General features: G+C 42.1%; 1 protein-coding gene across 1 annotated transcript; it reads left to right on the top strand.

The window, feature by feature from the left end:
- Positions 1–5,556: 5,556 nt before the first annotated feature.
- On the top strand, positions 5,557–12,531 carry ZNF285 (zinc finger protein 285). Its single transcript, XM_063112034.1, is given in 5 exon segments — positions 5,557–5,571; positions 9,955–10,081; positions 10,973–11,419; positions 11,422–12,334; positions 12,336–12,531. Coding segments are annotated over 5 exon segments (1,698 nt in total).
- Positions 12,532–14,497: the final 1,966 nt, after the last annotated feature.

Consider the following 14,497-nt stretch of genomic DNA (forward strand, 5'->3'; position numbering starts at 1 on the left):
CAAGATGCTAAAGAATTTTGATGTTTCTGGCTTCATTTTGGCCATTCTGCGCCATGCTCTGGTCTGTACTTAAGTGCTTCTTGTCTCGTGATTGGGCCACAGTATTTCCCACGTGTGCTCTTTTGCTCACACAGCCACTGTTGCCCTGTCAGCTTGGCAAAAGTTTACTGCTTCTTTAGGCATCAGCTTCAGCTCAATTGCCATCTTCTCCCTGAAGATGAGCTTTCAAGGCTGCTCATTCTCCTCTCAGGATGTGTTGGTTTCCTGTTCCCTTTGTCTTTGTACAGTTTTGTGGAATGTCTGTTGTGGCACTTCTCACATTCCAGTGAATTAGTTTGCTCACCTGTCTACCCCCATAGTCTGCCTACCCTTCTGATCAAGGACGAAATCTTACTCACTTTTATATTTGGAGCATTTAGGACTTAGCCCACTGCATAACAGCCAATATTTATTGAATGCTTATGCCGGGCACAGCTCTGAATACATGGAATAACTCATTGAATTCCCACAATTAAACTATGTAATAGATTCTTTTAATATCTTGTCTTGTGCAGATGAAGAAACCGAGGTACAGGAGATAGTTTGCCCAAGGGTGCACAGCCAATGAGTGACAAAGCCAAGCTTTGAACCGAGGCAGTGTGATTTCTGAGTCTACTGTCTTAACAGCTAGGCTCTGTTGCCTTTTCTCAAAATCAGGATTCACTGAATGGGTCAGATATGGACAGTTTTCCTTACCCTTTTGATATCTGGATCTGACCTCTTCTAAGAACTGAGCTTGGTAGAGACCCAGACTTCTCCATTCATTAATTTATTTGACACTGTGGCATGCTTAACTTGCCACATGCATATGGATAGTACAGTGTCTATTCACAAGGAGCACATGTTACAGCAGAGGAAGCAAAAAGTAACTAGAAAAATTTCAGTACAATATGAAAAATATTATAATGGTGTCGATATAAGATTTGGTAGCCTGATCATAGAATAATGATCGCCGTGGGCTGGGGATATGGGAAGGTTATTAGGAAAACCTTTGCATAGTTGGAGTCAATTGAGCTGGACAGTGTTAGGCTTTGTCACATGTGCCCAGCCATGGCTCACTAGTCTTAGGTTTTTGGACAGACTTTCTGAGGGCAGGGCTGCAGTGCACAGTTGTGAGGTCCTGCACAAGGGGACCACATCTAAGGTGTGCCCTCACCATTATAGAATACACACATACACACTTTTTCAACAGGTAGCAAAGTGCTTTGTTCTAACACAAGCAATACAATAAATTTCCAACAGGTGGAAGAAAAATACCATGAGGAAGGGATGCATTTTTCTAATTTCTGCAAAGGCGTCATGTGGACTAGGAACGTCCTGTCTGCATCCGTGCCACAGAACCTTAGGGTTGAAGCTTATCTCATAGAGTCCTTTGGCTCAGATAATCACAAATCACTTACGTACAACTTTGACATCATCACATAACCTTAACACTGACACACACAAAAGAAATAGTCTTTATTCTGTTTCCAACACAGAGTTGCTAGGTACATCTGGAAGCATTCAGGTTAGTCTCTCTCCCCAGTTCTGCAGCCTCTAGAACTTATGGGAAAAAGAGCCAGGCATCTGGGCAGTGTTTGGAGGAAGGCTTGGTGAAAGGACCAGTCGACACCAGTTGACGACCACCGGAGAGGGCTCGTTTATTAGGCAGCACACCACATATATATAGGGCTTTAAGGGAAGGCTGATTGGCTTAAAATACAATCCCTACTTAGCATACCGCACGGGGCTTGGGGTGGGTGTGGCTGAGAAGGATCAGGGTGTGATCCCTTGGGGCATTTGGGTTCTTACACTTGGGACTTATATTTCTGACTGTGTTTCTAAGCAATTGCAGTTCCAAATTGAACTTTTCCAAGTCCTCATCCCCTCAGGAGGTTGATATGGGCACTGATCTCATTCCTATTAGCCTCATGCTAGCTTAACATCAGCACAGCCAGGTTAAGCAACTTCCCCCCCTTCTTTCCCTCCCCTTTCCCTTTTCTGCTCCAGGAACTGAGCAGTGAAATTCCTCTCCTGGGAAGGGGTAAACATGACTGATATCATCAAAGGAACATCTTGTGGGCTGCAGGAACAGGGAACAGGCTTCAGGCTGGAGCGCTTTGCACTGATATAGTAACGACACTAGTTAGGCCTATGTCCTAACTGACCAGGTGTTAGCAGACTACAAGGGCTGTGTCACCTTGCATACCACTGACTTCGAAACTGTCCATTACTCTGCCAGAACGCTTAAAGGCTTATAAACCCCTGTTTTCCTTTGTTCGGGAGAACTGATCTGTCTCAGTCTCCCCTCCACGTTAGTGGAATAAAGCTTTTTGGCTTAAATAGTGCCGGGCTTGGGTCTCTCTCTCCCTTTTTTCTGTCTTGCTGAACCTAACAATTCCTAGTGCAACTCAGATCAGAGTAATTATTAGACTGAGGGATCAGAGAGGCATTTGTGGGAAAGAGCTGTGTGGACTTTGGCAGATAGGGAAAAAACAAGGGTCTTTAGGTGTCATGTGCCACATATCTTTGGTTTCCCACCTCCAGATCCATTCTCCACCTTCTCTACCCTGCTCTCTGTCCTGAGAGGCTACCAATGCCCTCTGCCCTTCATTGTCTTTGGCCAATGGGAATTCCCAGCAGGAGAGTTTGGAGAGAGGAAGAAGAGTTAATTGGAGTATCTAGTCCCCCAATTCTCTCTTGACAGGGTTGTCACAGGCTGATGGCACTTCTCAATGAAAGGTCACAGTTCTTGTTGAGTGGCCCTTTCCACACAGCCCTCTTTGTTCCAAGCTCTAGTGACGTCTCCCTTCCCTTACTGCTTCAGGGCCAGGTGTAGTAATGGCACCTCCCTGTCCCTTCCCAGGGTAGGACCTTATCATCTGTGGTTTCCTTACATCCAGCCTATGCCATTGTAAGTAGTCTGTTTATTAAACTCTTCTCAAATCTGAATGTGCCATTTGGTTCCTGCCAGGGCCCTGACTTGATACAGACAGGGAAGGCCTGAAACCAGAAATCCAGGAAACCAAACTTCCAACCACATGCATGGGTACATGTGTGTTTGTGTGCTGGTAAACAGACCTGTCCCATTGTTGGCTGTTAGGTAAGAACAGGTTGTGGAAGTAGAGAGCCTGACATGTTTGTGTCTTTGCACATGAATCTAATGTTGCAGTGCTGATTCTATCTGTGCATTTGTTCATGTCAGGAAACATTGAGTGCTTGCTAAATGGCAGAATCTTTACAGGGCACAGCAGATAAAGGACTGAGGCTAGGTTATTTTTTCAGTATTCATAGTTTTTTGACAGAGGAAGAGTGTTTCTTGGTAGGTTTTAAGTATTGTAAAATGAGTTGAACAAATCTCTGTTGGAGCCCAACATAAGGATTGATTGATGCTTTCTCCTGAAGTCAGGAAAGGAGAGAAAGGAGTTTAAGGTTTACCAAAAAGACATTTCATATCCTATTAACCTGGTTCTATAACCCTGCGAGCTGCTGGAGTGTGTAACTCAAAGGGTAGCCCACCGAACTGTGCCAGATAATTTCAGAAATTCAGTGTAGAGTTTAAAAATTTGCATCTTTGATTAATCTATTAATAAAAATTGGGGCTTTAATTTGTATGCTTCCTTAATATTCTTTCTCTAGTAATTTATTTTTACTGTATTTTACTAAAATATCAGTTCATGACAGATTGAAAGTAAACAGTGATAATAATAACTGGTCTTTTATCACAGGTAGTTTGAGAAGCAGTATCTGAGAGGGCAGAGACATGGTTTTGGGTTTTTGTTTTTTAATTTTTGGAGTTCTCACAGTGTCTAGAGTGGCAATTTTATACAGTTATCTTTCTCCTCAAAGGGCAGAAGCAACTGTGTTTACAGGTTTATCAGATGGAATCTCAGCAGGAAATAAACAGCACACTCAAATTAGGTAACCTGAGAGGAGCTTAATAAAGGGACACTTTACAAAGGTGTAGGCTGGCCGTGGTAATCAACAAAGGATTTTGCAATATCCCAGAGCTAGTAACTTACTGTTCCTAGGACTGAAGGGCTAAGGGAGGGAGCAGTTACCAGAATCTGGAGAAAGAGTTATGAGATGAGGGCTGCTGGACAGGGGCCATGCCCTTTGTCACAGAATGTGGAACATAGCCAGTCCAAAGCAATCCCCAGGGAAAAAGCTGGGGAGTAAATGCTCTGACTTCTCTCTTTTCCCTTCCCTGGATCTCTTGCTGGCTTTCCTCATTGGCTGAACCCAGCTGGAAGCTAGAGGGCAAGGGGAACCCACTGATCCAAGCAGGACAGGGAGGGGGTTGTGTGTATCTGGAGTGGCAAGCCTACAGGGTTTCTGTCTACCTACATCAGTCTACTGCAGTCCTAGGGAGTTTGTACCCAGTACACTGTGTTTCCAGAGCAGAGGTTATGCCTTATATGTCATAGGTGTGTTGCCAGTGTTCGCAAAAGCAATGGGGCTTCAGGGGACAGAATGAGCACTGGAGAGAGAGAGTTTTGGAGGCCAAGAGTCAAGGTCTTAGCTAACTACAATTTCTTCAGACCACAGGTCCCAGTCATACAGGACCAAGTCTGGCATATGAAAGTGGAAGCAGAAGGCTCCCTGTTATTGTCAGGTCACTCTCCAAATCAGCAATTCTGGAGTCTCTTTTCCAAAGTAATTAGGATGTAGGTTATGTCAGTCCATTTACAAGTCTGAGAAAAGGAAAAGAATGTATAGGTTTTGACCCCAAAGTTTTGAAAACTACCAACCCCGGCTTCATTTTTGATTGAGAGCTACCCTCATTCCTTTCTTTTTCGAATCAGTCTATCTCCTTTTCTCCTCTTTCTTCAACAATGCTAATTGAATGAGAACTCCACTTTGTAATAACAAACCCCGCCCAAATAGCCATTAACTCCAAACCAGTTCTGGAAGGATCGGGGGAGTTTGCACATTAGCCTCGACCATACCTGCACACCACCCTTCATTTCAATGCTTAAATCTCCACCCGCAAGAGAACATGGGTTGCATGTAACATGCGTGACGCCGCACTGTGCATGCACACTCATCCCCACTTACACGTACATAGAAATAACCTAGTCCTTGTTAAATATGTGTAAGTTCCTGTAGCTAGACCCTTAAGAGCTATAACTCCTGGCTTGTGCAACTCAGAAATCTCCTTTCTGTTAAAGGCTCAAACTGCTTTCTTTGTGTTTCCTTTGGCATACATGATAGCAGGGATGCTTCCGGTGCTTACCCACGAGAACAAATTGAGAGAGAGATAGGAGTTCCTAGAGACCGGGGTGGGGGGAAGCCTTGAAGATGTGGGAGTTTGGTCTGTTGAGAGTGAGAAGAGATGAAAAGATATCTTGGGAGAGATGAATTTGTGAAAAAATTGTACATAAAAGAAGGAATCAACATTCATTCACATCTTGTTAAAACCATGGACTCATGGAATCAACATTCATTCACATCTTGTTAAAACCATGGACTCATGGATTCTTTCTTCTTTGCAGCTTTGCTTTCCCAGAATCCTGCCCTTTCCAAGAGGAAGACAGTATGATTAAGTTTCAGGTAAATTAAGGTTTTCTTTCTGTTGGGAAAAACAGAATAATTTAATCAGGCTCCCCTCGCCTCAGGGCCGGATAGGGGTGGTTCGGTAAACATTGTGTGTGGGTGGAGTAAGTGTGCCTGCAGGGTGGCGCTGCTCTGGCTGGTGTTTACTGCCTTGGGCGCCCGCCCTGTGTAGCCATGTTTTTTTCCATACCTGCAGCTTCCAAGGACAGTGTGGCTGGTTGCCTAGCTTATAGACCTGCGTGAAGGGGTCTGGTGACCCAGCCTGGCAGGGAGGGGTCTGGTGACCCAGGCTGGCGTGTGAAGGGTTTGTGACCCAGTCTGTGAATGGGCTTGAGGGGTCTGGGAGCTCCAGAGCCAGCCCTAGCTCAACCATCGGCCCAGTCGGTGCAGGATTACTGGCAGGTAAAAGAGCCGTGACAACTAGCGTGGTCGCCTAGCATTACAATTGGCACCACGAACAGGGTTAAAAGAGCTAGACAATTGGCACTATGAGCAGGATTCACGGCATTAGCCTCACAGTAGGCTTTGCCATAGCCAGACACTTTCTTTCTCTTTAAATACCATGTCTATGATGAGGAACCAGACACCTCTATTTTCTGAAAGGAGGTCAGCATTTTTTAAGTGACTACTACATATTAGGTAGTTTACCTTGCTTATAACAGTTGTGTGAGGTCAGCAGTATGACTCCCTTTGTAGAAGAAACAGGCTCAGAGATGTCAAGATGTTTAGTCCAGTGCTACTCAAAGTGTAGTTCACAGACCAGTGCCAGCCTATGAACTGCTCATCACTGTCCCATCAGAGAGGAGTACAGAAATAAAGAGTAAGAGCTCAGAAACTTTTATAGCAATTTGGTGTTGCCACAGCATCCAAGCACATGGTCCGCATATACGGACCATGAAGTCCCCTAAAGTCCCCTAAAGTCGACTGATTATGGCTTTAATCACATCTACAAAATATCTTCACAGCAACACCTAGATTAGTGTTTGATTCAATAACTTGGGATAATGGTTCGACTCATGATTTTTAGGCTCTGATGGTTCAAAAGTGATAGTCATTCAGTAGAAACTGTACTTTCAGTACCCACACAACCATTTTGTTTTTCACTTTCAGTGCAGTATTTAATAAATTACATGAGATATTGAACACTTTATTATGAAATGGGCTTTGTGTTAGATGACTTTGCCCAACTGTAGGTTAATGTGTGTGTTTTGAACATGTTTAAGGTGCACTAGGCTAAGCTATGATGTTTGGGAGGTTAGGTGTGTTAAATGCATTGTTGACTTGTGATATTTTTAACTTAAAATGGGTTTATTGGGACGTAACCCCATCATAAGTAAAGGAGCATCTGTACGTGATCATCCTCTGAGTGGCACTGGTCTCATAAGTAGCAAGATTTGAACAGGTATGCATTGGTCTAAGTCCAACCAGCAAAGCAGAACCAGTAGGAGATATATATTAAGAGATTTATTATAAGGAACTGGCTTATATAATTGTGGAGAAAACTAGGCAAGTGTGAAATCCATAGGGCAGCCCATCAGGAAGGACAGGCTAGCAGTCTTGGACACTGAAGCCACTCTCTACAGTGGAATTTCTTCTTTTCTCAGGGAAGCCTCAGTTCTATTCTTAAGGTCTTTCAACTGATTGATTTAGGCCCACTCAGATTATCTAAAATAATCTCCCCTAAAGTCGACTGATTATGGCTTTAATCACATCTACAAAATATCTTCACATCAACACCTAGATTAGTGTTTGATTCAATAACTTGGGACTGTAGCCTAGCCAAGTTGACACATCAAAAAGACCATCACAGTGTGGAGCAAGTATTTTTTTTAATCATAAAAAATTAATTACAAAAATATACAAAAGAGCAAAAGTATTATGAATATCCGTCTATAGTACCCATCATGAAGTTTCAACAATTAATATTTGGCATATTTGCTTAATCTATCTCTTTTTCATGCTTTTTTTTTCTTTCCCAAAGTATTTTAAAGAAGATTCTGGCTATCGTGTTATTTCACACGGTATTGTTTTTTTTCTGAGCTCATCGTTTTCTTATAGTGCCTCTCTATGTGCAGCTGGAATAAATAAGCTCAAACTTTCATTCTTCTGCCTGGAAACTGTCTTACCAAGTCCACAGATTCATTAGGTGTATTTCTGTCTTCTAAGATACTGCCAGCAACAGAACAGTTTTTTTTTTTTTTAAAGATGACCGGTAAGGGGATCTTAACCCTTGACTTGGTGTTGTCAGCACCACGCTCTCCCAAGTGAGCCATCGGCCGACCCTATGCCAGCAACAGTTTTACCAAATGTTCACCACTATATCACCCAGGCCACCATTTTTCCAGCCTCCTGTAACAGTTTCCTCAACTTTGTAGCATGGATCCAAAGCCAGTGTCATAAGTATTTATTTGGCAGCACTGTGCTGGTAGTAGCAATTTTTGTATTGGTTAGTTTGGGTGTGTTTCTTATGGCGATGGCAGAGGGGCAAGAAAGCAGGTGGAAACATGTAAGATCTCTTAAGGCCTAAGCTTAGAGCTGGCACCCCATCATGTCTGCCTCATTCTGGTACTGGAGCAAGTCACATGTCCAGATCCAAAGTCAAGAGGCAGGAAATACACTCTGGTCCTTTAGTGGGATTGGAGAGCATGTAAGAGAATATTTCTAAATATCAGTCTAGTTAGCCACACACCTTTATATATTTTAATATATATTTTTTTTAAAAAATGGACTGAGATCATCAGTAATTCTTTGGTATCATCTAATACCCACACAATAATCAAATTTTCCTCATTATCTCAAAGATGTTTTTTAACGGTTGGTTAGAATTAGGACCTTAACAAGGTCTATATATGATAGTTGGTTGTTATGTCTCATAATCTCTTTTAATCTAGAGAAGTTCGTTCCTTTACTTTTTCTCCCCTGCTAGTGACCTGTGGTAGAAACCCAGTTTGCTGTGCTGTGTACTTTTCTATATTGGGGATGTATTTTGCTTCTTTTCATATCTTTCAATATGTTCCCGACCCACAGTATTCCTTGTAAGTGGAAGCACCAGATGCTTAGTTAGATTCAGTTTCAAGGTTCTGCAAGAGTACTTCACAGATGGTACTTCCCAAACACTACTGGGCCTGTGTTTCAGCACAGTCTCTTCAGAGGACAGTTTGTACAATATCACTCAAATGATAAAATACAAATACTCAAGCAATTCAATAATGTCTGATCTAGGGATTTATTCTGTAGAAACACTCTTCTAAGCACTCACAGACAGATGTTTATGGATACTGTTAATAACATTTTTTGTGTGACCATGGATGATTAACAGGGTGATATAGGCTGTGTGATGAGGAACAGATTTTAAAACTTTTGCAAGTGTTTATTTGTTTTAAATTTGGTTTATTTACATTTTAGACCAGCCTGGCTGAGGAAACAAAGGAGAGAACCAAATTATTAAGACTTAGAAACTCTGAGGAAGGGCCCTGTGGAGCTGAAACTGAGACCCATGATGACAGGTGCTGTCTGGCTGGTGATGCTGAGTTCAGACAAGGAGCTCTGTGGGCTGGGGACCCAGACTTCTGATGAGGGGACACCAGCTGGCTGGTGCTGGTGTTTCTGAGGAGGGGCACATTGAAACTGGTTCTGCAAGTGGTGGAAAAACTGCAAAGTGGAGTCAGCTATTGCTGCAGAAAGGAACTGCTGCTGCCAGGGTAAAGTAGCATTCTTGAAGTGATGCAAAAACAGGAAGCAAACTGAAAGGAGCAAGTCCTTTCTTCTTCCTGTAGCCTTGCAGAAGCCCTCTGGTGCCTAACACAGAGGCATCTGGCAAACTAGAAATGTGATTTATAGAGTCCCATTTCCAGCATTACAAAATGTGGTTTAAAAGTGACTGTTTGGAGCAGAGAGACAATAACTTAATGACTGGCACAACTTCCAACTTTGCTTTCTTTCCAATGGTCAAATTATAGACTGACTGTTTGTATCTCTCCCAAACTCGTATGTTGAAGCCCTAACCCCCAATCTGACTGTATTTGGAGATAGGGCCTTTATGGAGGTGTAATTAAGGTTAGATGAGGTCATAAGGGAGGGGCCCTGATCGATAAGATTAGTGTCCTTATGAGAAGGGACACACAAGAGAACTCACTCTCCTTTCTCTGCCATGTGAGGACATAGCGAGAGGGTGGCTGTCTACAATCCAAGAGAAGAAGCCTCAGAGTAAAACCTATCTTGCTGGCACCTTGATCTTAGACTTCCAGCTTCCAAAACTTTGAGAAATAAATTTCTGTTGTTTAAGCCACCCAGTCTATGGTATTTTGTTAGGGCAGCCTGAGCAGACTAAGACAGATCATTTGTGTGGATAATTGATGTGGCATGTGCTTGATGTTTTAGGAAAGTGTGACATTCAAGGATGTGGCTGTGGTCTTCACCACGGAAGAGCTGGCACTACTGGACAAGGCCCAGATAAACCTGTACCAAGATGTGATGCTGGAGAACCTCAGGAATCTTGTCTCAGTGGGTAAGTTACTGAGCATCAGACCACTGGAGCTCTTTCCTCAAATGATCAGCTTCAAACCAGATAGAATGTTCCAGTTGGATACAAAGAGAAATTTTGGCCACTGGAGAGAAGACCCTGCAGTCAATGAGCTTTTACAGATAAATGTGAGCATATGGCTCCTTGTGAAGTGTTGGTGAGGGAGCCGTCCCCAAACGCTACACCCCTTGGCTGTGGGCATCCAGTGTAGTTAGGGAGCCCTCCCTTCTGTCCTCACACACTTAGGCTCCATTCTTTCCTCATACTTCCCAGAGTGAGACTGATAAAGTTCACACACACCAATCCCTTGGATGATTCTGGAGAAGAACCATAGTTGTGGGCAAATTACTGTTAAAGGAACCAAAGGATAAGTGGTTGGTTGGCAGTTATAGTAGTACCTGGCATGTAGTGAGTGTAATCTAAGTGTTAGCTTATTTGCTGGCTTTGGATAAACATCAGAAGACAGGAGTCATTCCTTGTTTCTGCAGCCTTTATCTGGTGTCTTATAAGATCCTTGTGATCCTGTGTCTCTCACCGTGTCCAACACATGACATCCCATTATTGTGTATTTTGTGTGTGTTTGTGTGTAAATCACACACACTTTCCTATACCTTCTGTAGCAAAATGATTCAAGTCTTTTTATTGACTGCTTTTATAGCAGGGAGCTGAATTTCTTCATTTATAAATTCTTCCCAAGATTTCGATTTCCCTGCCATACCTGATTTCTAATTGGCAGTTCACAGGTTAGAATTACTGTGGTTCTAATTGATTCGTGTGTGAATAGAAGCCAGGCACAACTCCCCAACTTCATTTTCTCAAAGCATATGGACAGATGATTTAACTGTTCTCTTAGCCAAATTCTCTTTCTACTCATAGGAGATGGGATTAAAAGCAACATTTTGAATCTTCAGGAAAAAGGACTGAGTTTTCTCTCCCAAGAAGTGCTCCCCTGCTGGCAGATTTGGAAACAAAGGATCTGTGAATTAACTGCGAGTCAGGATTATGTCATGAATCTTCAAGGAGATTGTCCCCTGTATTTAGAAAGAGATGTTTCCCTTTGTGAAGAGTGCGCAGGGATGTCTCTTCAGATTTCTGAAAATGAAAACTATGTAGTAAATTCCATTAATTTAGAAAATCAAAATGCCACAGCTTGGAAAGGCCTGACACAGGTTCTTCCCCCAAAATCTTGGACAAAAGTCAATATAATGACTGAGACCCAGAATTCTCAGGGAAGTTAAAAGAGAATTCATATGGAAGAGAAATTGTATGGGTGTGTTCAGTGTGATGTCGGCTCCAGTCAGACCTCACATATGGGTAATGATTCCGAGAATGTAAAGAAGAGGAACCTTGTAGATGGACTGGCTGTGGGAACAGTGTGGTTATGAAATCAACAGTGAAACAACGTAATTTAACCCCTACAGTACCACAGTCTTTCAAACGTAGTAACCGTGGAATGGGCATTATAGATTATGCAAATCCTCATGTTTGTCACAGCACTCACACAGGAGAAAAATCTTGCAGATATAACCAGTGTGGAAAGGACTTTAGTCAGAGTCCAGAGCTTGTTGTTCATCATAAAACCCATTCAAGTGAGATGCCTTATGAAAGCCATGAAAGGGCCAAGGGCTGCAAACTGAGCTCAGACCTTCCCAGAACTCAGAAAGTCCTCTCAGGAGACAGACCCTACAAATGTAAGGAATGTGGCAAGAGCTTTAGGCACAACTCCTCTCTTCACAGCCATCATCGAGTGCACACTGGGGAGGTGCCCTTCACATGCGATGTATGTGGGAAGGGGTTCAGATTTAGGTCACTTCTTTGTATTCACCAAAGTGTGCATGCAGGAAAAAAGCCCTGTAAATGTGAGGAGTGTGGGAAGGGCTTTGATCAGAGCTCCGATCTTGTCCATCAGTGAGTCCACACTGGAAAGAAACTCTACAAATGCAGTGAGTGTGGCAAGTGCTTTAGTTCAAACTCTGTTCTTCAGGTCCACCAGGGGTTGCACACAGGGGAGAAGACTTATAGGTGTGGGGAGTGTGGAAAGGGCTTCAGTCAAAGTACACACCTTCACATTCACCGGAGAGTCCACACGGGAGAAACCCTGCAGATGCAATATGTGCAGAAAGGATTTTGCAAGCGTTCATTTCTTCACACTCATCAGAGAGTTCACATAGGAGAAAAACCATATAAATGCAAAGTGTGTGTTAAGGGCTTCAGTTATAGTTCATATTTCCACTTACATCAGAGATCACACCAGAGAAAAACCCTGTAAATGTGATGAGTGTGGTAAGGGCTTCAGTTGTAACTCATATCTTCTTGCTCATCAGAGAGTGCATATAGATGAGACGCAATATAAATGTTGTGAACCTGGCAAAGGTTTTAGTTATAGCTCAGACCTTCTTACTCATCAAAGACTGCACAAGAGGACAGAAACATAAATGTGGAAAGTTGGGATTCAATCAGGAAAACAGAAGACTCTGTGTATTCCAGATGATAGAGGCTTACTCAGCCATTTGGAAGGCTGGGGAGCAAAGGACAGGGAAGCTGTCATATATGATTTCAGCCTGCAGCACTGAAGCACGTGTTTCTTAAGAGCATGTCAGGCAACTACTGTGGATCTTGAGAACTTCTGTGAAGCTCCCATCAACTGCTGCATGCTGCAGTGGCAAAGTAAGTGGTTCTTGACAAATGGGTGGTTTGCAGTAGTGGCAATAATTAGAGGTAAAATGTCCATTTAATGATGTGCCCAGAAAGGAAATTATACTTGGGATGAGTATGGTAAGGTTCTTCAGTTCAGCCAAAGTCTTTAGGCTTTTTGGAGAGTTCCTGCTAGAAAGATCCTCTCTGTAAAGAACATTCAAAAGTGTGCTCAGAAATGAAACCCAGGCTATTAGTGTGGTAAGAACATCAGTCCGTACTCAGGTTTTCAAATCCATTTGATTTTCTACACAAGAGAGAAGCCTCTAGAAGTGGTATTTAAGGGTGTGTCAGAGACAGTGCTGTGTGTGCATTGCACTGGTTCCATTTCCTGGGCACATAAGTAGACTCTGTTTTCCAGCAACCCTTGCAGTAAGAGCATGCCCGTGTGATTGAGTTCTAACCAGTAGAGTGTGAGCAAAAGTGATAGAAGCCATTTCCAGGGCTGGCACTTTTAAACATCTCATATTGTTCTCCAGACTTCTCTTTCCCTGACAAGGTGACCTTGGAGGCTGCTTATTCCAGACTGAGTTCATAGAAGGTGACTATCTGAACTGTGTTGGCCTTTTTTTTTTTTTTTTTTTTTTTTGAGTAAGAAATAAACATTTGTTGTGTTTCACCACTGAGATTTGGCAATTCATTATCACAGCATTGCCTTGCCTATTCTGACTAGTACAGGGGGATTTCAGTTATTGGAGTCCACATAGGAAAGTAACATAATTCAGAGTTTAAAACTTTAAACATTTTAAGGCTCAAGGTGGCAATGCAGCCATCTAAAATGGTATAGATGGCACTTTTTCTGTGAAAATCTTCCATCATTGGAGTGCACACAAAAGAAAAACATTCCAAATGACATGCCTGTGGTAAAACATTACCAAAACTGCATCTACAGACATAAGAAATCTCATGCAATAGAGAAACTCTATAATGTGTGATGGTGGAAAAAGTTTGTCATCTCATACTTTAAATGCAATAAAAAATTAAACTAGAATAGTTGTCTTGCAATAGTCTTAATAAAATCAATTGAAAAAAAATTACATTAAATGAAGTGAGGGACAGCTTGAAGACCAATAGTGTTCATCATCTGAAGCAGACGTGACAGTCTTCTCAGCAGTCCTGCATAATAAGGGGTTTTTAGAGGGTGTTCTTTTTGTCAATTTCCTAACAAAACTGTGATTTAGTTTGGGATTATAGATGGGTTAGGGAGGAGGAAATAACTTCACATTATCTTTTTTCATCTTTAAAAACAATGTCTTTTTTTTTTTTTTTTTTGTCTTAGTTATTTTATAGGTTCCTTCATTTGGATTGTTTTATTCCTGGTTTTTCTTGCATTACATTTTCCTACTAGTTATGATTTTTATACAGAACAGCTATTCAAATGCAAACAAAACCATTCCTGAAGCATCACTTTCTTACTAATCAGGTGAATAATCGTGAAAGATTAACAAAATTTAGTGTCAGGGAATGGGCAAATGAGCATTCTTGTATGAGTTGATGGGAAAGTAAATGGGTGCTGGAGAGGGTTCATTCTATCTGTATGAAGTGTATAATGTGCATTGTCTTTGAGCTAGCGATTCTTCTTCCCAGAATGTACTTTTAGGACATAATTGCTCAAGTGGGAAAAGATGGTTTCAGAAAGAATTATGTTCCAAGAATGTTTACAATAATGAAAATGATAATAGAAAGCTCCATGAATAAGAGATCGAG

This window comes from Cynocephalus volans, chromosome 10, assembly GCF_027409185.1.
Source record: "Cynocephalus volans isolate mCynVol1 chromosome 10, mCynVol1.pri, whole genome shotgun sequence".
Lineage (NCBI taxonomy): Eukaryota > Metazoa > Chordata > Mammalia > Dermoptera > Cynocephalidae > Cynocephalus > Cynocephalus volans.